The sequence below is a fragment of the Schistocerca serialis genome, chromosome 1, assembly GCF_023864345.2.
Source record: "Schistocerca serialis cubense isolate TAMUIC-IGC-003099 chromosome 1, iqSchSeri2.2, whole genome shotgun sequence".
Taxonomy (NCBI): domain Eukaryota; kingdom Metazoa; phylum Arthropoda; class Insecta; order Orthoptera; family Acrididae; genus Schistocerca; species Schistocerca serialis.
In genome coordinates this window covers 673774304-673801510 of record NC_064638.1, presented here as the reverse complement: position 1 = coordinate 673801510, position 27207 = coordinate 673774304, and the positions used below count along the sequence as shown (strand labels likewise).

The 27207-nt window shown below is 41.9% G+C and overlaps 1 protein-coding gene across 1 annotated transcript in view; it reads right to left on the bottom strand.

Annotated features, from left to right (window-relative positions):
* The window catches only part of LOC126480094 (choline transporter-like 1), a 186459-nt gene that overhangs the window by 22097 nt on the left and 137155 nt on the right, over positions 1-27207 (bottom strand). The window contains exons 10-14 of the mRNA XM_050103838.1: positions 25027-25152; positions 15837-15984; positions 15610-15750; positions 12168-12327; positions 4817-5038 (exon numbers count right to left, since the gene is read on the bottom strand). Of these exons, the coding sequence (XP_049959795.1) occupies positions 4817-5038; positions 12168-12327; positions 15610-15750; positions 15837-15984; positions 25027-25152 (797 nt within the window). The remainder of the gene's footprint in view (positions 1-4816; positions 5039-12167; positions 12328-15609; positions 15751-15836; positions 15985-25026; positions 25153-27207) is intronic.

Below are 27207 nucleotides of genomic sequence, written 5' to 3'. Positions count from 1 at the left end.
GCAATGGTATTCTGCCACCCACTGAGCCTAAACATTACCTTTGTCCATCCCTACAGAACCCCTGCTCCCAGCCCCTGTCTTCATGGCTCACATCCCTGAAATTACCCTACCAATCTTGTAAAGAAATAGATCTTCCATGCCTTTTCTCTCCAGTCACCCCCAATCTCCAATTATCCCAACATCTGGCAACAAAGGAGCATCCTCTCATGACTCAATACCACCCAGGGCTGGAGCAACTGAATTACATTCGCCACCAGGGTTTCAACTACCTCTTATCTGGATGCAAGACCTGTCCCATACACCCTTCCACCACCACCTACTCCAATCTGGTCACAAGCGTCACCAACCCATCAAAGACAGGGCTACCTGTGAAAGTAGTCACTCCAGGTGAGCACGACAACCAACAAGCTGTCTGTCTGCATGAGCGGCCTCTGCCAAACTATGGCCAAGAGAGAGCTGGACAACCCAGACAACCTAGACAATTTTCTTCACTTCAATGACTGCTTCAAAGCCTACACCATCTGGATCCTTTCTACCTTTTCTGAACTGCACAGGTGGGAGCTCTCCCTGCAATATAACCTACATTCCCATACCCCCTGGCCTCAACCTTTGTTAGTCAATGTCCTTCACCCACCTATCTCCTTCCCTGCTCTCACTCCAGCACTACACAGCTTTCTATTCCACCTACACATGCACAGTCTTTTTTACTTCTCTCCTTTTCTGCTCCCCCCCCACCCCCTGCCTGCCCCTCTAACCTCCTCACTGCATCTAACTGACCTATCTTGTTCCCCTGCATGCTCTCACTAACAGCACTTTACTATTCTCACACCTATCCTGCTATCTGTCTCCCTCCTTGCCACCCACACGGCTTTTTTCATCAGGTGCCATGGCTTACAGTACAGCCTCAGCCTCAGAGGCCAGTGGTCATGAGTGTGAGAGCTGTGCTTGCATGAATGCATGCATGTGGGTTTTGCCTACTTTATGAGAAGAACATTTGACCTTTTGTTAGCTGGCTTTTTGTTGTGCCTGTCTGCGAAACAACATCTCCACTGTATGGTGAGTAGCAATCTATTCTTTTCATAACATTGTAAATCCTCTTCCCATGAACCATGGACCTTGCTGTTGGTGGGGAGGCTTGCGTGCCTCAGCGATACAGATAGCCGTACCGTAGGTGCAACCACAACGGAGGGGTATCTGTTGAGAGGCCAGACAAACGTGTGGTTCCTGAAGAGGGGCAGCAGCCTTTTCAGTAGTTGCAAGGGCAACAGTCTGGATGATTGACTGATCTGGCCTTGTAACATTAACCAAAACGGCCTTGCTGTGCTGGTACTGCGAACGGCTGAAAGCAAGGGGAAACTACAGCCGTAATTTTTCCCGAGGGCATGCAGCTTTACTGTATGATTACATGATGATGGCGTCCTCTTGGGTAAAATATTCCGGAGGTAAAATAGTCCCCCATTCGGATCTCCGGGCAGGGACTACTCAAGAGGATGTCGTTATCAGGAGAAAGAAAACTGGCGTTCTACGGATCGGAGCGTGGAATGTCAGATCCCTTAATCGGGCAGGTAGGTTAGAAAATTTAAAAAGGGAAATGGATAGGTTGAAGTTAGATATAGTGGGAATTAGTGAAGTTCGGTGGCAGGAGGAACAAGACTTCTGGTCAGGTGACTACAGGGTTATAAACACAAAATCAAATAGGGGTAATGCAGGGGTAGGTTTAATAATGAATAGGAAAATAGGAATGCGGGTAAGCTACTACAAACAGCATAGTGAACGCATTATTGTGGCCAAGATAGATACGAAGCCCACACCTACTACAGTAGTACAAGTTTATATGCCAACTAGCTCTGCAGATGATGAAGAAATTGAAGAAATGTATGATGAAATAAAAGAAATTATTCAGATTGTGAAGGGAGACGAAAATTTAATAGTCATGGGTGACTGGAATTCGAGTGTAGGAAAAGGGAGAGAATGAAACATAGTAGGTGAATATGGATTGGGGGACAGAAATGAAAGAGGAAGCCGCCTGGTAGAATTTTGCTCAGAGCACAACATAATCATAACTAACACTTGGTTTAAGAATCATGAAAGAAGGTTGTATACATGGAAGAACCCTGGAGATACTAAAAGGTATCAGATAGATTATATAATGGTAAGACAGAGATTTAGGAACCAGGTTTTAAATTGTAAGACATTTCCAGGGGCAGATGTGGACTCTGACCACAATCTATTGGTTAGATTAAAACTGATTTAGATTAAAACTGAAGACACTGCAAAAAGGTGGGAATTTGAGGAGATGGGACCTGGATAAACTGAAAGAACCAGAGGTTGTACAGAGATTCAGGGAGAGCATAAGGGAGCAATTGAAAGGAATGGGGGAAATAAATACAGTAGAAGAAGAATGGGTAGCTTTGAGGGATGAAGTAGTGAAGGCAGCAGTGGATCAAGTAGGTAAAAAGACGAGGGCTAGTAGAAATCCTTGGGTAACAGAAGAAATATTGAATTTAATTGATGAAAGGAGAAAATATAAAAATGCAGTAAGTGAAACAGGCAAAAAGGAATACAAGCGTCTCAAAAATGAGATCGACAGGAAGTGCAAAATGGCTAAGTAGGGATGGCTAGAGGACAAATGTAAGGATGTAGAGGCCTATCTCACTAGGGGTAAGATTGATACCGCCTACAGGAAAATTAAAGAGACCTTTGGAGATCAGAGAACGACTTGTATGAATATCAAGAGCTCAGATGGAAATCCAGTTCTAAGCAAAGAAGGGAAAGCAGAAAGGTGGAAGGAGTATATAGAGAGTCTATACAAGGGCGATGTACTTGAGGACAATATTATGGAAATGGAAGAGGATGTAGATGACGATGAAATGGGAGATATGATACTGCGTGAAGAGTTTGACAGAGCACTGAAAGACCTGAGTCAAAACAAGGCCGCCGGAGTAGACAATATTCCATTGGAACTACTGACGGCCGTGGGAGAGCCAGTCCTGACAAAACTCTACCATCTGGTGAGCAAGATGTATGAAACAGGCGAAATACCCACAGACTTCAAGAAGAATATAATAATTCCAATCCCAAAGAAAGCAGGTGTTGACAGATGTGAAAATTACCGAACTATCAGCTTAATAAGTCACAGCTGCAAAATACTAACACGAATTCTTTACAGACGAATGGAAAAACTAGTAGAAGCCAACCTCGGGGAAGATCAGTTTGGATTCCGTACAAACACTGGAACACGTGAGGCAATACTGACCTTACGAATTATCTTAGAAGAAAGATTAAGGAAAGGCAAACCTACGTTTCTAGCATTTGTAGACTTAGAGAAAGCTTTTGACAATGTTGACTGGAATACTCTCTTTCAAATTCTAAAGGTGGCAGGGGTAAAATACAGGGGGCGAAAGGCTATTTACAATTTGTACAGAAACCAGATGGCAGTTATAAGAGTCGAGGGACATGAAAGGGAAGCAGTGGTTGGGAAGGGAGTAAGACAGGGTTGTAGCCTCTCCCCGATGTTGTTCAATCTGTATATTGAGCAAGCAGTAAAGGAAACAAAAGAAAAATTCGTAGTAGGTATTAAAATTCATGGAGTAGAAATAAAAACTTTGAGGTTCGCCGATGACATTGTAATTCTGTCAGAGACAGCAAAGGACTTGGAAGAACAGTTGAATGGAATGGACAGTGTCTTGAAAGGAGGATATAAGATGAACATCAACAAAAGCAAAACAAGGATAATGGAATGTAGTCTAATTAAGTCGGGTGATGCTGAGGGAATTAGATTAGGAAATGAGGCACTTAAAGTAGTAAAGGAGTTTTGCTATTTGGGGAGCAAAATAACTGATGATGGTCGAAGTAGAGAGGATATAAAATGTAGGCTGGCAATGGCAAGGAAAGCGTTTCTGAAGCAGAGAAATTTGTTAACATCCAGTATTGATTTAAGTGTCAGGAAGTCATTTCTGAAAGTATTCGTATGGAGTGTAGCCATGTATGGAAGTGAAACATGGACGATAAATAGTTTGGACAAGAAGAGAATAGAAGCTTTCGAAATGTGGTGCTACAGAAGAATGCTGAAGATTATATGGGTAGATCACATAGCTAATGAGGAAGTATTGAATAGGATTGGGGAGAAGAGAAGTTTGTGGCACAACTTGACCAGAAGAAGGGATCGGTTGGTAGGACATGTTCTGAGGCATCAAGGGATCACCAATTTAGTATTGGAGGGGAGCGTGGAGGGTAAAAATCGTAGAGGGAGACCAAGAGATGAATACACTAAGGAGATTCAGAAGGATGTAGGTTGCAGTAGGTACTGGGAGATGAAAAAGCTTGCACAGGATAGAGTAGCATGGAGAGCTGCATCAAACCAGTCTCAGGACTGAAGACCACCACAACAACAACAACATTGTAAATGTTAATGAGTAGAATTCAAATAACAGCATAAATGTAATTTGAGGTCTCAGTTTTTTTTCCTAATATTTAATAATTTCCTATGTTTAGGTCCTAACTAGATGACTCTTTTGGAGGATTTAACATTTTTCATGGTATTGTCATATGTTATGTATGTACAAGTACAAATATACTGACACAAGATCATATCAATATTAATTATACTGTTCAAACAATGTGATATCTGGGAGATCATTCAAATACACTGTTCTTAGTTTTTAATCATCTACAGATGTTTAATTCTTAAAGCACTCACAGGTAACGTACTTTTGATCCTTACCCTTTGATACTACTGAGTCCAACATCTACTAAATTTTGATGTCATCTATACAATCACTAAAATAAAGACATTCTACTGCATTTTACATCTTACCTCATATAATGACAGGACACAATGTGATATAAAGAAGGCAAATATGCATACAACCAGTGTTGGTATAGCATAGAAATGTAGGTTTCCATTGTTCTGCAGGAAAACCAAACCAACAGATCCTGTTACAGCAGTAACAAAGCATTTCCCCAAAAACAGGATAAAATCACCAACACTGTTTATAGTAACTAGTCTCAGAGCATTACTCCCAAGTGTTGTAAATGCCTGAAAACAACAGAAAAAGTATTAGTTACAAAAAATAAAAAATTTATCAATATGCAAACAGTTGGAAAATTTTTTATGTCAGTATAGTCTAAATTCACTATATATATATATATATATATATATATATATATATATATATGGGTATCAATTGTTACATATGTTAACTGGCACATGACAACCAGGAAACACATCCATCCCTACTGACTTCTTAAGTATATCTGTATAGGGAATAAGCAGTAAATGAACGGTCAAAAGGTCGAGGAATGAAGTTGACACATGTTCCAAGATCGACAGACACCGTCACTCAAATATCCAAGTACCAAAAAGACTAAAGGGGTGTGGTAACACGGGTGGGGCAAATAAAAGTGGCCAGGAGAACAGATTTTCAGGGTACAAAGGAACACAGCAGAGGAAAGGAAATACTGTACCTAACCTGATTGTAGCACATTTTTAAAGCGACCCATCATTCATCTCTTGGCACCTTTGGACCCTGGTCAGCAAGTTGCTCATGGCAAATTGAAGCTGGACTTCTGTAATTGCTACAGTCTCATCCAAAATGTTGTGGTGTGGTTGGTGGAGACTATGACGGTTGTTGCGATATACCGTAGACTTGAGGGCTCCTCACACAACGTTACTCACAGAACCACAGGTTCTGGACAGCGGAGAATCTGCATAACTTCCACAAAACACCATTGCATGATCGCACACTGATAGATCAGGTGATTTGGGTGGCCATCTAGGGCCATGACCAGACTAACCTCTGCCAGTAACTTTGGCAGGTGTAAAGATTATGTAAATGTGCTGTAAGGTTCAGCCAGCTGTAGGGACAATTACTCCATCCTGTTGAAAGTAACTAGGTTTTTCCTCCTCTGTTAATGCTGCCAAAAATGCTTACAAAATGTTGGCAATGTGATGCACCAAAGTCAAGTCTGATGAAAGAAGATGGGACCAATAATGTGGTGTGCAGTCAGTGCACACCAAACCCCAACCTTCTGATCATGCAATGGTGTTTTGTGGAAGTTATGCAGATTCTCCGCTGTCCGGAACCTGTGATTCTGTGAGTTGACTTAACCCCTCAGGTGAAACCAGGCTTCATCAGACATAAAGAACAGATCCATGTCAAAGCCATTCATTGTTATCTTGGTGAACAGCCACTCGCAAAACTGGAGGTGCCGAGGAGCATCTGCTGGTTTTAATGCAGGAACAACACAACAGACACTCAGTATGGATGCATGTGCAGATCCTGGTGGAGTATTTGTCTGGATGATCGACATGATATGCTAATCTCTTGCGACAGGCATCAGATTGATTTGGTAGGACTCTGAAGCATTTTCTGGTAAACTGCAGCCACATTTTCTGCTGTGCAGGCATGCCTCGGAATGTTTTTTGACTTGTTCAAATAACATCCTGTCTGATGCCATTTTCGAACCAAGTGTTGCATCGCACTCTTTACTGACACTCTGACACTGTTAAACTTCTCAGCATACAACTGACCACACCATTTCCATGACTTTGTTGTCATGTAACTTTCCACACTGCTCCTCTGTGAGTACCATCATCCAGTTTGCACTCTTCCATTCACACTGACACAAACTACACTACACTGTGAATCGGTGTGGATCACGTGGTGGGTATACACATGGTGTTTGTATCACAGGGTTTGGTTATATGCATACATTCATGTCCAATCGTATCCACTTGTCCTGGCCACTTTTATTTCATAAGTTTAATGTACTGGTGCTAGAAGGTTCTGGAATTTCCAACAATCATTTCAACCCCTGTCCCCCACCTCTACAGCTACCTTTCAGACATATTTTATCTTACCATTCTTAGACTGTCCTATTCTATTTTGACAATTTACAGTTGTCAACCAACTGTAAGAACAGCAGAACTACTTTTAGACTGACTTACAGCTGATATATCTCAATAAATGTCTCATAAAACTCTTAAAACTGAAGTAACAGTGGCAGAAAAAACAACACACTGATGTGGACCCACAGTGGAGCGAACAAAACAGATTAAACCATCCAGACAAAACTTAAAGGAAGGCTAGAAGACTGACCTGACAGAAAACAGCAAAAAAGAGAGCTTTACACAGTTATTTTTAAAAAATAAAATTAATAAATATGCAAGAAGTTAGCACTACTCATGATTGATAAGTTTGTTTCTGTGATAGTGACATTAAGAAGTTGTTAATGACACAACTAAAATAGTCAAATGGCTCAAGCAATTTCAAAAAGAGAACCAGTCCTATAGTGGCAATATTTATGTAGAGTCTGCAATGGGGGTATCCACTGCCACGATGTAAGCATACAAACTTGCATGTAAGTTTACTTGGTAAAAATAAACACAAAGAAATGTATTGAAAGAAGTCAAAACTGTTAGCATGAGAAGTCAGAATACCGTAATTACTACACTAAATTTATGGCATAGTGAAAAAAACTATCTGCATGCATGAGCTCTAACACAGGTGGGAACTGATGAATTTGGAGGAACAACTTCACAGAAGCTGCCAAAGATACTGATCACAGTACTGATTGCAAAAGGAAGTAGATGCCTATGGCCATATGTTTATTTGGACATGAAGTTTCACACAAATTTTTCCCAGTAGTTTCTAGTTATGGCTTTTGATAGCAACTTCAATAAAAATAAAATATGAGATCACTTAGAATAATTTTTTAGAACTGAATTTATTCCTAATACTGAGAAGCAATATAAAATATATACTACTGACTGATGAAATCTTCTCAGGTTATCACCTGAGTGGTGGCATTATCTCTAAGAAATGTTTCAACAAATTCCACACTTGTCAACTTCAGATGACAAGTACATCTACAACTACATCTACACATATACATACATACATACATACATACATACAGAGGGTGCTCTGTACCACTGCTAGTCATTTCCTTTTCTGTTCCACTTTCAAATAAAGTGAGGGGAAAAACAACTGTCTGTATGCCTCCATATGAGCCCTAATTTCTCTTATCTTCGTGGTCCTTACACAAAATGTATGTTGGTGGCAGCAGAATCATTCTGCAGTCAGCTCCAAATGGCAGTTCTCTAAATTTCCTCAATAGTGTGCCTCAAAAAGAATGTCACCTTCACTACAGGGATTTCCATTTGAGTTCCTGAAGCAATTCCGATTTTGTGTTGTTCAAGCTACTGATAACTAATCCGCCCACATTTGAATTACTTCAATGTCTTCCTTTAACCTGACCTGGGGCGGATCCCAAACACTTGAGCAGTAGTCAAGAACAGGTTGCATTAGCATCCTATATGTGGGGTCCTTTACAGGTGAAGCACACTTTCCTAAAATTCTTCCAATAAACCAAAGTTGACTGTTTTCTTTCCCTGCCACAGTCCTCATATGCTCATTCAATTTCATACATACTGTTTTGCAATGTTATGCCCTGATACTTAAGTGAACTAACTGTGTCAAGGAGGACAGTACTAATGCTGTATCTGAACATTACAGGATTGTTTTTCCTACTCGTCTGTATAACTTACATTTTCTACATTTAGAACTAGGCTGCCGGTCATCATATCACTTAGAAATTTTGTCTAAGTTACTGCGTATCCTCCTACAGTCACTCAACTTCAAGATCTTCTCATACATCATAGCAAACAGCCACAGACTGCTGTCCACCTTGCCCCCCAGGTCTTTTATTCATACAGAAACTAATCGAGGTCCTACCACACTCTCTGGGGCACTGCTGATACCCTCGTCTCTAACGACACTCACTATCAAGGACAACATGCTGGATTCTATAACTTAAGATGACTTCAGTTGCTTACATATCTGGGAATCTATTCTCCATTTCATACCTTCATTAACAGTATGGAGTGGGCCACCATATCAAATGCTTTTCAGAAATCTAGAAATACAGGATATACCTGCTGCCTTCATCCATAATTTGCAGTATACCATGCGAGAAAAGAGCAAACTGAGTTTCACAGGAGCAATGCTTTCTAAAACAGTGCTGATTCATGGATACAAGCTTTTCAGTCTATAGGAAATTTATTATATTCAAACTCAGAATATGTTCTACAATTCTCTAGAAAACCTCTGTTAAGGATATCAGTCTGTAATTTTGTGGGTCCACTCTTTTATGCCTCTTATATACAGGAATCATCTGGGATTTTTTGGAGTCACTTGGGACTTTGCACTGGGTGAGAGATTCGTGATAAATGCAAGCTAAGTAAGAGGTCAATGCCATAGAATACTCTTTGTGAAACTGAAGTGTGATTTCATCTGCAACTGGTGACTTACTTGTTTTCAACTCTGTTCTTCTATCCAGGGATGCTTATTACTGTGTCTTCCATAGTGGATGCTGTGTGATGGTCAAATGACGATATGTCTGTACTATACTCCTGTGTGAACGATGTCTTGAGTGCGAAATTTAAAACTTTAGGTTTTGTTTTGCTATCTTCTACTGCTGTACCAGATTGGTCAACGTGTGACTAGATGTAAACCTTAGACCCACTTGGCGATTTGACACATGACCAGAATTTTCTTGGGTTCTCAGTCAAATCTTTTTCTAGGGTTTGGTGGTGGCAGCTCTTATATGCTTCATGCATAGATCTTTTCACAGATGCATGAATCTCTACTATCCTTTGACTGTCATCATTTGCCTGTTCCCTTTTGAACTGAGAGTGCAACAGCCTTTGCTTCCTCAGCATTTACCAAACTTTGTTGTTAAACCACAGTGGCCTTTTCCATCCTTAATCCACTTACTAGGCACATATACTTTTCCAAAGCACAATTTACAGTCTATTTAAAATTTGCCCATAATTCCTCTATGTCCATCATAATAGAAGTGAATGATGTCAGTTCATTGTCTAAGTGAGATGCTAACAACTGCTTATCTGCTTCTGCTAGAAAAACAGAAACACTCTCCTAGTCTTTTGGACTGAATTATTAACTTTCATAACCACAGCCACTATGATGACATCAGTATAATTAGCCCCTGTCTCTATACTGCCTGTAGCTACAACATCTATGATATTTCCATTGCATGTGGGCTGCCGAACTAGCCGCTGGAGACAGTTTTCGAAAAACATGTTCAGAAGTGCTTTGCAAAACTGTCTCTGCACCTGCTGCATTGAATCCATAGATGTGCCAGCCTATTCTCAGTACATTAAAGCCACTGCCAATAGTATTGAGTTATCTGGGTATTTACAGGCTACTGACTGTAGACTTTTTTTGAATGACTCATAACTATCACAGCGGAAGGAGGTGGCCAGGAAAAACAACCATCAATAACTTTATTTCACTTAAATCTGTTACACATGAGCAGATAACTTCACTGTCACACTCAGTTTCGATCTCACTAGAGAATATTTTTGTCAACTGCAATGAACACCCCCCTCCAATGGTATCTAATCTGCCTTTCGCATATATGTTCCATGACTCGCTAAATATCTCAGAAGTTTTCTATTTTAGGTTTCAGCCAACTCTTGACTCCAAGAATAACTGAAGTGTGAGAACTTTCCTGGAGTACATTCGGGAACTTTGTTACAAATACTTTGGCAATCTGCTGAATGCATTCTGATTTCACTATCGGTGTATCGACCTCAAACTACAGCCTAGCCTAAAAACCTCCATGTGTTCTCCACAAGCACTCTGCAACCTGAGTAGCTGCTTTCTTTGGGTAGTACATCTCTGACCAATCAAAGATACCTACAATTCCCCACCCGATTATGCAGGTCCAGAAATTTGCAGAGACGACAAAGCCTCTGGCCGAGTCCCCCCACTTGGCTTCAAACCAAAATGACTCCAATCAACTCTAGGAACAACGCTGTAAATTATTAGCTCTACTTGTACCCAGGGTGTGAGGTCAGTGGCTTTCACTAATTCCACCAGCAGCCTGCAAGAACTGAAAATGGCCTCAAAATCCTTGCAGCAGGCATCACTAGTGCTGATGTGAGCTACAGCTTGCACATGACTGCACTCTACTGCTAGACAGCTACAATTAAGCCTGCCTACACATTTTGGGTGAGGCTCACCAGCACACATACCAATCACACATTGGCTTTTTTTCCAGCCCTAAACAATATCTTCCTAAGGGGTTCCATAATGCACATAATGTTGTAGCTCCCATTAAATAAGCAAACCTCAGCTCCTCATATGCTTGCTCAGACCCTGTTGAAGGAACAGCCACCTGTTCACTCACAGGGTGCATAGATGAGGCCAGACAACCAGACAGCCGGCCTCCACATTGGCCCTCCACCTAAAGGAAGGTAAACGCATTACCAACCATCACCCACCCTGTTCTGATGGCAAGAGGTACCTCGGTAGAAACGAGCAACACCTGAGATGTCCCACGTGATGCGCCAGTTTCTCCGCCACCACTACACCTCCAGGGAGCAGCATGAAAGCGGATGACTAGCCAAAAGTATGTTCCACTATTCATGAACTGTGGCCAGCGCCTCCGGCATCTGCACACTGCATGCAAACTTCCTACACAGGCCAGCAAGACTAACTGAAGATGTAAACTACAAAACCATCCTAATGTGCCACTAATGGACACTGATGCCTTCATGAGCTATGTAGCTGGCTCTTCATAAGAAATGAAAACTGCCCTACAGACTGCCTGAATTTATGCTTACAGTTAAAAAAGTGAGATTAAACCTCTTAAACAGAAAAAAAACACACAAAATTTAAGAACTATCCTACTATGAAACCTGAAATCATTAAAACTTCATAAAATAACTGAAAGCAGTGCTTCAAGATGATGCTGCCACTTGGCTGATAATGTGAGATTTTTTCATCAGTGAAATTTGCCAAGACAGTCTGCATTCTTAGACAATTCTAACTTTTATGGTTGAATACTGCATATTTTAATACATGTATGACAAAAAATGTAACAATTCACTTACTCCAAGCAAAGCATATTAAAAATAAAAGATTCATTTTCAATTCTCCCTCCCCCCCCCACAACCTCACCATCTCCCTCTATCTCCCCCTCCTTCAACCTCCCCTGCACCCTCGTTCACTCCCTCTTTCTTTCTCATACAGTCATTCATTACAGTTTTCATTAAGCTATCAAGTACTCCTATGAATAATGGTGCAGTTGCTCTATCAGCAGAACAAATTAGTAGATGAGGTCATAAAACTACTCACTATGCGAGCACCATCACAGAAATTAACTCCTTCCATCGCCACCACAGTATAGGCATTCTGGTTTAGGAACCTTATGCAATTTTCAAAGCAGTACAAGCAGCATATACAGCACTTCAGGCAGCAACGGGCGACACTAGATGTTTCCTTGTTAGCATGCAACCTGAAATCATTAATACTCCTAAAATAAACGAAAGATAGGTACCAGAAAAAGAAGAAATGTTCAGATATTTTTTTTTAAATTTTGACTGGTGATATGGAATTGCTACACACTTCACATGGTACACGTGAGTTAAAAATATTGTCTCTCAGCTGGGTGATTTTGATAAAAGGGGAACAAATATCAGGAAATTATCCCTGACAGGATAAAGAGCAACAACAATCAAATGGATATTGACAGTGACACTGGTAACATAAACACACATGTGGTCTTTGAGCAGGGTACAAACCAGATTACCACGTGGAACATTCTCCACAACAGACGGAACCATCTGTATCATTTACAACATGTGCATGCCTTTTTACCAATGGACTTGCCTCTGTGGCAACTGTTTTGTCACCGGTTCATCACATAGGCCACCACAGAATTGGGATTTCTGACACTATTCCTGTTCACAGATGAGGCTACCTTTACAAGGGGTGGTACTGTCAACCTTCACAAAACCAACCTGTGGGCTATGGAGAATCCCCATGGTATGGTGGCAGTGAACTATTAGTTCCGGTTCAGCCTCAGTTTTTGGTCAGTGATTATTGATGATCACCTTGTGGGACCAGTCATCCTTCCAGAACGCCTCACAGGCGAGGCATATGTGCACTTTCTGTGAGTGACCCTGCTTTCCCTGCTGGTGTGAAGGGTAATGTGGCAGCTACATGACTACAGACAGAACATTCCCACTTGCCATGTGTGCTTTCAATCATTGAAACCTACTCATCCAAAGATCTTTTATCTCCACTTTCAAGTGTTTCTTGGAAGACATTTCCAGTCATTTGCTGATATGACCTTTTTTTTCCTTCTTATCATCGAAGGGATCATTTCCTGTAGTTTGTTCACCAATCATCCTTTATAAAAAAATCTTTACACCACACTATGAAGAACTTAATGTTTCTGTGAATTCATACATTATGGGACAAGTATGATAAAATACCACTGTGTTTCATGAGTGTTTGAATTAAATGAATTCAATGCAAAATTCCAGAAACCTGTAACACTTACTTACATTCACAATCAACTGACAGCTTGCTACATGATATGATAATACAAAAAGGAGAGACATTCATGTTGTTGTTGTTGTTGTTGTTGTTGTTGTTGTGGTCTTCAATCCTGAGACTGGTTTGATGCAGCTCTCCATGTACCCTATCCTGTGCAAGCTTCTTCATCTCCCAGTACTTACTGCAACCTACATCCTTCTGAATCTGCTTAGTGTATTCATCTCTTGCTCTCCCTCTACGATTTTTACCCTCCACGCTGCGCTCCAATGCTAAATTTGTGATCCCTTGATGCCTCAGAACATGTCCTACTAATCGGTCCCTTCTTTTTGTCAAGTTGTGCCACAAACTCCTCTTCTCCCCAATTCTGTTCAATACTTCATCATTAGTTATGTGATCTACCCATCTAATCTTCACCATTCTTCTTTAGCACCACATTTCGAAAGCTTCTATTCTCTTCTTGTCCAAACTATTTATTGTCCATGTTTCACTTCCATACATGGCTACACTCCACACAAATACTTTCATAAACGACTTCCTGACACTTAAATCTATACTTGATGTTAACAAATTTCTCTTCGTCAGAAACGTTTTCCTTGCCATTGCCAGTCTACACTTTATATCTTCCCTACTTCGACCATCATCAGTTATTTTGCTCCCCAAATAGCAAAACTCCTTTACTATAAGTGTCTCATTTTCTAATCTAATTCCCTCAGCATCACCCGACTTAATTCGACTACATTCCATTATCCTTGTTTTGCTTTTGTTGATGTTCATGTTATATCCTCCTTTCAAGACACTGTCTATTCCATTCAACTGCTCTTCCAAGTTCTTTGCTGTCTCTGACAGAATTACAATGTCATCGGTGAACCTCAAAGTTTTTATTTCTTCTCCATGGATTTTAATACCTACTCCGAATTTTTCTTTTGTTTCCTTTACTGCTTGCTCAATATACAGATTGAATAACATCGGGGAGAGACTACAACCCTGTCTCACTCCCTTCCCAACAGCTGCTTCCCTTTCATGTCCCTCGACTCTTATAACTGCCATCTGGTTTCTGTACAATTTGTAAATAGCCTTTCGCTCCCTGTATTTTACCCCTGCCGCCTTTAGAATTTGAAAGAGAGTATTCCCGTCAACAATGTCAAAAGCTTTCTCTAAGTCTACAAATGCTAGAACATAGGTTTGCCTTTCCTTAATCTTTCTTACAAGATAAGTCGTAAGGTCAGTATTGCCTCACGTGTTCCAATATTTCTATGGAATCCAAACTGATCTTCCCTGAGGTCGGCTTCTACCACTTTTTCCATTCGTCTGTAAAGAATTCGTGTTAGTATTTTGCAGCTGTGACTTATTAAACTTATAGTTCGGTAATTTTCACATCTGTCAACACCTGCTTTCTTTGGGATTGGAATTATTATATTCTTCTTGAAGTCTGACGGTATTTCACCTGTCTCATACATCTTGATCACTAGATGGTAGAGTTTTGTCAGGACTTGCTCTCCGAAGGCCGTCAGTAGTTCTAATGGAATGTTGTCTACTCCCAGGGCCTTGTTTCGACTCAGGTCTTTCAGTGCTCTGTCAAACTCTTCACGCAGTATCGTATCTCCCATTTCATCCCCATCTACATCCTCTTCCATTTCCATAATATTGTCCTCAAGTACATCGTCTTTGTATAGACCCTCTATAATACGCCTTCCACCTTTCTGCTTTCCCTTCTTTGCTTAGACCTGGGTTTCCATCTAAGCTCCTGATATTCATACAAGTGGTTCTCTTTTCTCCGAAGGTCTCTTTAATTTTCCTGTAGGCAGTATCTATCTTACCCCTAGTGAGATAAGCCTCTACATCCATACATTTGTCCTCTAGCCATCCCTGCTTACCCATTTTGCACTTCCTGTTGATCTCATTTTTGAGACGTTTGTATTCCTTTTTTGCCTGCTTCATTTACTGCATTTTTATATTTTCTCCTTTCATCAATTAAATTCAATATTTCTTCTGTTACCCAAGGATTTCTACTAGCCCTCGTCTTTTTACCTATTTGATCCTCTGCTGCCTTCACATTAATAAGGTTTACAAAGTTATGTTACAGAATATTTAAAAAACTTAAAGTGTATCTCTTCTTTTTAAAGTGCATCTCTTCTTTTGAGCTGCTCTTATACAAAATACTTGAAAATTGATATTCAGGGAGAATAATGGGGAAAGATATAAGTTTTATAAAATAATGTAATCAGTGTAAACTCACTTAGCATGTAGATACATCAGTATGAGACGTGGAAGCTTGAAGATTGTTACAAGCAATGAACCTTTAGCAACTGACCCCAAATGTTGGCACACAAGTCGCTCCATAGCTGTTCTCACGGGGGTAATATCTCTTGATGAGCGTCTGCAGCACATAGACAAGAGATTTTTTTGTTTTCATTTGATGTTTTTTACACAAAAATATTTAAAAAATATGAATTTTTTTGTTACCTGTTAAAATACCACTGTGATACTGCACCAGCAATGACCATTTGCTGGCAAGCCAAAATGAATTCAGGAACCCAGACAAGAGCAATAACGTAAATCCACCAGAAATATCGTACCCACATTGGATCAACAAACTCCACCCAAGTAAATTCTGAAACAACAGAATTAAGGGAGTAAATTCTCTCAATCACAAACTTCCTTCTTTTTAAAACCCAGTGTGTGATGTAAATATATATCCAGATGTATAAATCTATATAATTTTTGGTACACTATTTCCCAATAAGCACTGTAAGAATTATTTTTTAATGCTAAATCCCTCCCTCGAAAAGACCAGAATCAACTGCAGAGTAAATACCTGTTAAATTTACGTACTGCATGAATCCAAATGAGATTAGACTAAGGGAGAAATGAATCTATGGAAACTGCTTACAATATATTGTGAAGGTACAGTATAAAATCTCCATAAAGTCAGAACACAAGCAAATATATTTAAATCAATAGCAATACCTGAAATCTAATGATTCCTTCCAGGGCAGTTGAGATAGTTAATTTCAAGAGTAAAAATGAAACATTATCATCAATAAACAAAATATACAAAATGGAGAATTAACAAATACGAGGGCTGTTCAGAAAGTAACCTCCGATTGGTCACAGTGCGGGTTGTGGGGAGAGTAGCGACGCCATCTGTGCGTTCACGCACTCAACAGGTCAGTTGGCATCAAGCCGTGGTCGAGTGAATGTCGTACCTGCGCTAGTTTAGTTTTTGTGGCAGTTTGAAATGTGTGCTGCAAATAGAAAACCCCGCCAAATGTGAAGTGCGTGCTGTCATAAGGTTTTTTACAGCCAAAGGATATTCTGCAGCAGCTATTCATCGTGAGCTTTGTGCCGTGTACGGACCAAGAGTTATGAGTGAAGGAGTTGTCCGTGAATGGGTACGTTTATTTAAAAGTGGACGAGAAAACGTTCATGATGAAGAGAGGAGTGGTAGACCATCATTGGTGACTGACGAACTCGTTCAGACAGTTGATGCAAAAGTTCGTGAAAATCGACGTTTCTCAATGTCGGAGTTGTCTACTGGTTTTCCACAGATTTCTAAGACTCTCTTGTACGAGATAGTGACAGCAAGATTGGGTTACCGTAAGTTCTGTGCACGATGGGTGCCCAAAATTCTTACCGACCACCACAAAACTCAAGGAATGGCTTCTGCATTAGACTTTCTGTCACGTTATGAGGACGAAGGAGAACCATTGTTAAACAGAATCGTGACCGGTGACGAAACCTGGATTAAGTACGTGAACCCTGAGACAAAAGAACAATCAAAGATGTGGGCACATTCAAATTCGCCTACCATACCAAGAAAAGCCTCGCAAGATTTTTCCGCCAGAAAACTGATGGCAACGGTGTTTTGGGATGCCAAAGGGGTGTTGTTGGTTGAATTCATGGAACGTGGTACGACCATTAATCAAGACGTGTACTGTGAAACAATAAAAAAGTTACGACGGGCTATACAGAACAAACGCCGTGGTATTCTGGCTTCCGGTATCATTTTTTTGCACGATAACGCCCGTCCTCACTCTGCTCGCAGAACAACGGCCCTTCTTGAGTCCTTCAAGTGGGACGTTATCAACCATCCACCTTACAGCCCAGACCTGGCGCCAAGTGATTATCACCTCTTCATGCATTTGAAGAAATGGCTCGGGTCACAGCGGTTTGATGACGACGAAGAGCTCAAAGATGCGGTCACAGGCTGGCTCCAGGCACAAGCGGGTGATTTTTATGCAGAAGGAATTTCAAAGCTTGTGAAGAGATACGATAAGTGCCTCAATCGCTATGGAGACTATGTAGAAAAATAGTGCAAAGATGTAGTTGTAAGATGTATATATTAAAATATTTTTATTTAACTTGGTGTATTTTTTTAAATCAACCGGAGGTTACTTTCTGAATGGCCCTCGTATGTTTAAAAAGTTTATATTATTACTTATTCTATGACAGAAAACAATTTTTGTCTTGGAGGCCACAAAAGCAGAAATATACAAGGCTGAAAAACAGTAATTAAAACACCTCTGAACATTTGGACTTACGAATTTTTAAAAATTAACTAAACAACATAACAATATTATGAAAAGGATAGGTGCTACTCAACGTATAGTGGAGATGCAGAGTAGCAGATAAACACAACAAAAAGACTGTCAGGAAGTGAGCTTTCAGCGAACACGGCCTTTGTCAAATATAGACCACACACACACACACACACACACACACAGAGTCTCCAGTAGCTGAAGCCAAATTGTAAGCAGAGGCAACCAGGTGGTGGAGATAAGGAGGAGGCTGGGCAGGGAAGATGATGGATAGCAGGTTGGCGTGGGGGGTAGGAAAGGGCGGGGGGATGGTAGTGGAAAAGGAGAGAAGTAAAAAGACTCAGGATGCATCGGTGGAATAGAGAGCTGTGTAGTGCTGGAATAGAAACAGGGAAAGGGCTAGATGGTACATACAATAACTAATGAAGGTTGAGGCCAGGAGGGTTACTAGAACATATTATATATTGCAGGGAAAGATCCCACCAGCACAATTCAGAAAAGCCGATGTTGATGGCAAGGATCCAGATGGCACAAGCTGTGAAGCAGTCACTGAAATGAAGAACATTGTGATGGGCGGTGTGATAAGCAATGGTGGTACACCACAGTCTGCAGTGGCCACTCAAACGGCCAGACAGCTTGTTGGCTGTCATGCCCAAGTAGAATGCAGCACAGTGATTGTAGCTTAGCTTGTAGACCACATGACTGGTTTCACAAGTAGGCCTGCCTTTGATGGAATAGATGGTGTTTGTGACCGGACTGGAGTAGGAGGTGGTGGGAGGATGTATGAGACAAGTTTTGCATCTATGGCTATTACAAGGATATGAACCATCAGACAAGCATTGGAGACAGGGGTTCTGTGGGGATGGATGAGAATATTGTGTAGGTTCAGTGGCTGACAGAATGCCACTGTGGAAGGGGTGGGAAGGATAGTGGGTAGAACATTTCTCATTTCAGAGCAAGATATAGACAGTCGAAACCCTGGCAGAGGATATAATTCAGTTGCTCCAGTCCTGGATGGTACTGAGGCACAAGGGGAATGCACCTCTGTGGCTGGATGGTGGGCCTTTGGGAGGTGGTAGGTGACTGGAAAGATAAGGCACGGGAGATGTTTTTGTACGAGGTTTTGAGGGTACTTTCAAACTATGAAGACCTCTGTGAAAACTGGTATATTTTGAGATGGACTGCTCGGCACTACAGATGTGACAGCCACGGGTAGCTAAGCTGTATGGAAGGGACTTCTTGGTATGGAATGGGTGGCAGCTGTTGAAATGGAGGTATTGCTGGTTGTTGGTGGGTTTGATATGGGCAGAAGTTCTGATGTAGCCATTTTTGAGGTGGCTGTAAACATCATGTAAGGGTGGCTTGTTGAGTTGAGTATAATCAGGTGAAGTGAATGGGGGAGAAGGTGTCTAGGTTCTGGAGGAATGTGACTAGGTGTTCTCACCCTTGATCCAGATCATGAAGATGTCATCAATGATTCTGAACCAGGTGAGGGGTTTGGGATTCTGGGCATTCAGGAAGGATTCCTCTAAATGGTCTATGGATAGGTTGGCATAGGATGGTGCCATGCGAGTGCCCATAGTTGTATCCCAGATTTGTTTGTAGGTAATGCTATCAAAGGAGAAGTAATTGTAGGCCAGGATGGAAAGAGGTTGCTGGTTTGGAATCCATCGTGTGTTGGGAAAGATAGTGTTCAACAGCAATAAGACAATGGGCATTATGGATGTTAGTGTAAAGGGAGGTGGCATCAATAGTGGCAAGCAGGACTGAAGGTTGTGGTCTACGAGAGCAGAGATTCTCTCAGTGGGGGCACAGTAACCAGCCACAATAATGTGTTTATGGACTTTTTGAAGTATGTAGAAGGCAGGAGTGCAGGGAGTGGTAGAGAGACGGATTCTGTGGACAGGTTCTGGGATGGGCCTAAGGATTTGAGGAGAGATCGGAGATCCTGTTGGATTCCTGGAATGGGGTCACTGTAGCAGGCTTTGTAGGAGGATAAACCTGATGACTGGCAGAGTCCTTCTGCCAGGTAATCCCTGCGGTTCAAAACAACAGTGGTGGAACCTTTGTCAGCAGGTAGTATTATAAGATCGGGATCAGTTTTTAGGTAGTGGATTGCAGTTATTTCTGTGGGTGTAGAGTTAGTTTGCATGTTGAAGGATTTAGGGAATGATCTCAACGATAGGTTCGAGATTAAGAGATTCTGGAAAGTTAACAGGGAGTGATTTGGGGGCAGTGAGGGTGGCCTACAGTTGGATGGTGGAGTGATATGAGTCAGGTAGGGTTCAACATAGGTATTTCGTTGAGTCTGATAGGTAGGGTTGGTGGCTCCCCCTACAGGAATCCTTCCTAAGCAACCCAGAATCCCAAACCCCTCATCTGGTTCAGATTCACTGATGACACCTTCATGATCTGGATCGAGGGTGAGGACATCTTATGCAAGTTCCTCCAGAATCTCAACATCATCTCCCCCAATCACTTCACCTGGTCGTACTCGACCCTACAAGCCACCTTCTCCAATGTTGATCTCCACCTCAAAGATGGCTACATCACTACCTCTGTCCATACAAAGCCTACCAGCCACCAGCAATCTCTTCACTAGACAGCTGCCACCCATTCTGTATCAAGAAGGCCCTTCCATACAAATTAGCTATCCATGGCACTTGTATCTGTAGTGAATGAGCAGTCCCTCTTGAAATATGTTGATGGTCTCACTGAGGCCTACACAGACTGTAATTATCCTCCCAGCCTTGTACAAAAACAGATCTCTTGTGCCTTATCTTTCCAGTCACCTACCACCTCCCAAAGTTCCACCATCTGGCTGCAGAGGTACATTTCCCTTGTGACTCATTACCATCCAGGACTGGAGTAACTGAATTACATTCTCTGACAGGGTTTAAACTACCTCTTGTAATGCCCTGAAATGACAAATGTCTGACCTATTATCCTTCCCACCCCTCCCACAGTGGCATTCCACCATCAACCGAATCTACACAATATCCTCATCCATCCCTACAGAACCTCTGCTCCCAACCCCTTGCCTCATGGTTCACACCCCTGTAATAGATCTGGATGCAAGACCTGTCCCATACATCCTCCCTCCACCAACTACTCTAGTAGAGTCACAAACATCACCTACCTCATTAAAGGCAGGACTACCTGTGAAACCAGTCATGTGTTCTATAAGCTAAGCTGCAACCACTGTGCTGCATTCTACGTGGGCATGACTACCAGCAAGATGTTGTCTGAGCGAATGTCCACCGACGAACTGTGGTCAAGAAACAGCTGGGCCACCCGTTTGCTGAGCACACCACTCAACACAACAATCTTCATTTCAATGACTGCTTCAAATCCTGTGCCATCTGGCTCCTCCCCACCAACACCATCTTTACTGAATTGTGCAAGTGGGAACTCTTCCTGCAATATATAATATGTTCCTGCAACTCTCCTGGCCTCATCCTTTGTTAGTCACTGTCCATAACCATCTAGCCTCTTCCCTGTTCCCATTCCAGCACTACACCCTCAGTTTTCTCACTTCTCTCCTTTTCCACTACCCTCCCTCCTTCCTCCTGCTCTTCATCTAACCTTCCAACTGCACCCAGCTGCCCTACCCTGCCTCCATCTCATTCCTGCGTGCTCACACAAGCAGCACTTTACCATCCCCCACCCCATCCTCCTATCCCTCCCCTTCTCCACCACAGCCTCCTCCTTACCTTACCGCCAGGTTGCCTCTCCCATCATGTGCTGCTGCTCACAGTCTGGCTTCAGCTACCACAGACTGTGGTCATGTGTTTGTGATTTGCGTTTGCATGAGTGTGTATGAGCGTGTTTTCTACCTTCGGCAAAGGTCCTGTTAGCTGAAAGTTCACTGTCTGACAGTCTTTTCGTTGTGCCTATTCGCAACTCAGCATCTCCACTATTTGTTGAGTAGCAACTATCCTTTTCACAATATTGTTACATTCCATCCTGGATTTTCCACTGTCTAAACAACATAAATAAGATTAAGAATTTTAACATCTCAGCTAATTTCTCCAAAATGGAGCAGTGTATCAATTGGAGAAGCATGAGTGAAGAAAGCAGACACAGCCTCTTTGGGTAATTATTCCAGTATTGACCTGTACTGATTTAGAGAAATTACAGAAAATCTAAATCTGAATTGTTAGACAAGGATCTTAAGTCCTTTCCTTCCAAAACATGGTCCAGCCACCTAATCACTGCTTGCCCCAGTTAAAGCAGTATATAAATAGATCTCTGGAAAGAAAAATGTATGCCAAAAGATGTTGAGGGAGTGAATTTTTGCTGCATATGCTGACTCAAAGAAAGACATGCAATATGTAATGGGAAAATAACAATGGCAGAGAAGGAAAGTTGCTATTCATCATATAGCAGAGAAGCTGAGTTGCGATAGGCACAACAAAAAGATTCACACAATAATAGCTTTCGGCCATTAAGGCCTTTGTCACCAGTACACACACACACACACACACACACACACACACACAAATGCAACTTGCACACACGTCTGCAGTCAGAGAGCTGAAACCACACTGCGAGCAGCAGAACTAGTGCATGGTGGGAGTGGCAACTGGGTGGGAGTAAGGAGGAGGCTGCGGGGGGGAGGGGGAGTGATAGTATGGTGGGAGTGGCGGACAGTGAAGTGTTGCAGTTTAGACGGAGGGCAGGAGAGAAAGTGTGGAGGGGGGGGGGGGGGGGGGTTAAGTAGCAGAAAGGACAGAAATAAAAAGAAATTAAAAGGCTGGGTGTGGCTGAGAAATGATGGCTGTGTAGTACTGGAACGGTAACAGGGAGGGGGCTGGATGGGTGAGGACAGTGACTAAAGAAGTTTGAGGCCAGGAGGGTTACAGGGACGTAGGATGTATTGCAGGGAAAGTTCCCACCTGCGCAATTCAGAAAAGCTAGTATAGGTGAGAAGTTTCATATGGCACAGGCTGTGACGCAGTCATCGAGATGAGGGATATCATGTTTGGCAGTGTGTTCAGCAACGGGGTGGTCCACTTGTCTTTTGGCCACAGTTTGTCGGTGGCCGTTCATGCGGATAGACAGCTTGTTGGTTGTCATGCCTACATAGAATGCAGCACAGTGGTTGCAAGCTTAGCTTGTAAATCAAATGACTGGTTTCACAGGTAGTCCTGCCTTTGATGGGATAGGCGATGTTAGTGACTGGACTGGAGTAGGCGGTGGTAGGAAGATGTATGGGACAGGTCTTGCATCTAGGTCTATTACAGGTATACGAGCCATGAGGTAAGGGACTGGGAGCAGGGGTTGTGTAAGGATGGACAAGTATATTGTGTAAGTTCAGTGGACGGTGGAATACCACGGTAGGTAGGAGGGGTGGGAAGGATAGTGGGCAGGACATTTCTCATTTCAGGGCACAATCAGAGGTAATCGAAACCCTGGCAGAGAATGTAATTCAGTTGTTCCAGTTCCGGATGGTACTGAGTTAGAGGGGAATGCTCCTCTGTGGCCGGACTGTGGGGCTTTGGGAGGTGGTGGGAGATAAGGCATGGGAGATTTGTTTTTGTACAAGGATGGGAGGATAATTACGGTCAGTGAAGGCTTCAGTGAGACCCTCGGCATATTTTGAGAGGGACTGCTCATAACTGCAGATGCGGAAACCACGGGTGGCTAGGCCGCACGGAAGGGACTTCTTGGTATGTTGACATTCACTAGAAAAGTAGTACTGCACAAGACTGAATATGAGGACTGCAGGAGCTGTGCATCAATGGTTTTCAAAAGTGGAAAAATGAATATTCACAAGAATGACTGAGGTGGCCATCTGTCTGTAGCCAGCAACAAACAGGTACAAAAAAATTGATGGAAACAGACAGTTCACCCAATACCTCAACAGTCAGACAACTTTCTGCAGATTCTTAATGATTAGCATGCCACAAGCTCTGTGCTCACTGGAATCCAAAACTCTCCAAAGGCAAAACTTAATGCAAGGAGAGTTTGGTAACTCATTGAGAGAAATAATAAAAGCTTAAATTTGAATGATGAATACATAAAGAATTAAGAAAAGGCATAATTTTAGGATTATATGTAGCCTAAAGTAGGTTACTTTCTGGATAGCTAAATTACATGTCTTTTCAATGCACGTCATCAAGCAATCCATAATACTGTCTGTTTTCTGTAAGAGGAATTTATGCAGTGCTTCCAGTATTTTATTGCTCATATAAAATTGACAACCTCATAAATAATCTTCAATAGTCTGCAGTTTTGAGATCTGGGTTGGGGGCAGTGTGCTCCGACACCTTAAAACCCAAGTCGACAATGTTCCAAGAGTTTCGCATCAACAAGTCTCAATGCTCAGTGTTTGGCTTCAATAGACGGTCAGCATATTACTGTACCTTAAGATTTCAATAACTCTCCCCTTCTCCAAGTAATTTTTCCCATAGGTCCATCAGAAACCCCCCCCCCCCCCCCCCCCCCTCCCAGTAACAGTTGTTCGCATTACCCTTCCTACAGAGGCCCAAGTCGGCCTGGCAGGTGATTCCAAATATTTCCATCATAAACTATGCCATTTTGATTCAGATTCTTAACAAAAGAACCACGTTTTGTCTCCTGTGACCATCCTAATCAAAAATTGTTTGACATTTCTTATTATTACAATGGTCATGTTTGTGACTGTGCTCTACATGGTGATCACTATATACACTTCAACACTTTGATATGCAGAACCATGACTGACAAAGAACAAGTTATCTCACCAATGGCAGTTTAGTACTCAGTCTAGAACAAACCGCAGAATGAATGAAGATGAAACCTGGACATTTAACCTCATATTTATGCACTAATATAAAACAAGAAATGTCACTACTTACATGAAATGCTTGTTTGTGTCACATCCATGAGTAACTTTTGCTGGCACCACATTTTTGAAAACCATGCAAGGGCAGGAGTAGGATATGGTATGAAGGATCGTTGGAATTTTTTTCAGAGAGACCATTCATTCACGAGGAATTCTGTGGCTAGGAAACACTTATTACAACATTATGAAACATATTATTATCTAAACAAAACTATTACATTTATGGACTATATTTCTGAGATGTAGCAAAATGCAGGTTTCCTAAATGCATCTTTCTATTACGCACGTTTAAAGCCAGCCAAAGAGATATTATTCCGTGGTTTTAATGTTGTTGTCTCTGCGTCATTGTTCTTCATCACACTCTCATCAGTAAAACTAGCAAATGGCAGAAATGGCTTTACACCAGGATAGCCTGAAAAAGAAGAAACACACAATTAACATGACTTGGCAATGCTACATCTGATTCATAGTTGTCAATTTAAAGTTTCTGCATAAGAAGTAGCCACTGTAATGGCTACAATCTGCATTATTTTTGCTTAATGTACACACACTCCCAAACTATGTTTCCCTTATTTCCCAAGAACTACGGACATATATGTATGCATACATTTACATAGAAAACACACACACACACATACCTTCCTCTGCCTCACATTTTATCATGGCTGATGAAGCGGGTGAAATTCTTAAGGACGCCTGGAGGATGAGGATTAGAGGAAGAAGGGTAGCAAAGTAGACTGGGACAGGGTAGGGGTACCAGTTAAGCTTACACTGGTGCAGCTACAGGAAGTTGCATGTGCTACATGATAAAACTGAGATGTTGATCAATGTGATAACTGTTGGAGAGGAAGAGGAAGAGGAAGGGGGAGGGGAGGGGAGGGGAGGGGAGGGGAGGGGAGGGGAGGGGAGGGGAGGGGAGGGGAGGGGGAGGTGGGGGAGGAGCAAGGCCAAGGTGGAACAGACAGTGATGGAGACTGTGGAGAGAATAATGTGGGTGTAGATTAGCTACATTTAAACCCATGGGCTAGGGTCAGCACCTTTACTAGTGATCAAAACAGTCTGGTTCTCAGGTTCCAACACTATCATTACTTAAATTTTGAATAAAAATAATCAGTAACAGTGGCCAGAGACTTCCAACACCAGGAGTCCTTGTCATTCGGTCAACAGTCTTGTTGATGAGAGTGGAGGATGAGACAAAGTTTTAGGGTATTCTCTTGCCCTTGGGGTGGGAATCTGACCCTAAAAGGTGGAAGAAATAGCAATGATCAACTGCAGAAGCCTGCAGCAGGCAACGGAGACCACCGCATAAGAAACATAATGTATATTCACAGGACATGTAGCCTGTATACCAAATAGTGTCTTGATTTCTCCATTGATAAAAGATTTTGAATGAGCCCCTTCTGTCTCTAAGCTGTTCATTTTTGGAACACAACCTATGATCAGCTTAGATACAGAAGTGATTACACTTTCTGCAGGACCACCATTTTGCAGGACAATGCTCAAGCACATACAGTGCAAGCTGTTACTGATTTGTTTGACTGATGGGGCTGCTAAGTGCTATACCACCTACTGCACTCCCCTGACTTAAGCCCTCGTGATTTCAACTCTATTTCTACACTGAAGGAAACACTTAATGGCATTCGCTTCAGAACTACAAATTCGTCAAGCAACGGACCATGCTGCTCAAACTGTCAATATAACTGGCATAGTTAAGAGTATCCTACGACTTCCACGTTGCTGGCAACGGGTTATACACAATGCTGGTAACTACTTTGAAGGTCAGTAAAACTTTGAAACACGTATCCATTTTGTACAAGCTGTAAACAAGTAGTTGCCACTATTAAGGTTCCAACCCTTGTAATTATCGTGGAGGGTTTGAATCCAACTGTAAGGGAAGGGGTAGAAGAAAGTGTTTTGGGAGAACATGAGCTTGGTACTTGGAATGAGAGAGAGCAAAACTAACTGAGTTCTGCATTACATTTCAGTTAGTAAAAGTTAATTGTTCACAGGGGAGGTGGCATACTTGGAAAATGCCAGGAGACTTGGGGAGATTATTCATGGCCAATCAGAGAACTCAAAATCAAAATCAGATACTGGATTGGTAAGGCATACACAGCAGCAGATACAGATTCAGATCTGAGTTTAGTAGAGGTGAAGAGTGGACTAAAAATCAAGCAAATAGCCCAGAGGAATCAGTATGGAAAGGAGTGGGATACTGAAGCACTGAGAAATTACGAGGTGTGTTGTGAGGTTCTCTAAGGGTGTAGATAATGAACACCACAAAGGGCAGTTCAGTTGAAGAGGTATGGGCACATCTAAAATAAGGACAATCATAGAAGCTGGACGGACTAACATAGGTACACAGTAGGTAGCTGTAAAGGAACCTTGGGCAACAGAAGAAATATTTCAAGTGACTGACAAAAGAAGAAAGCACAGAAGTTTTCAGGAAAAGACAGAAATATAAGTC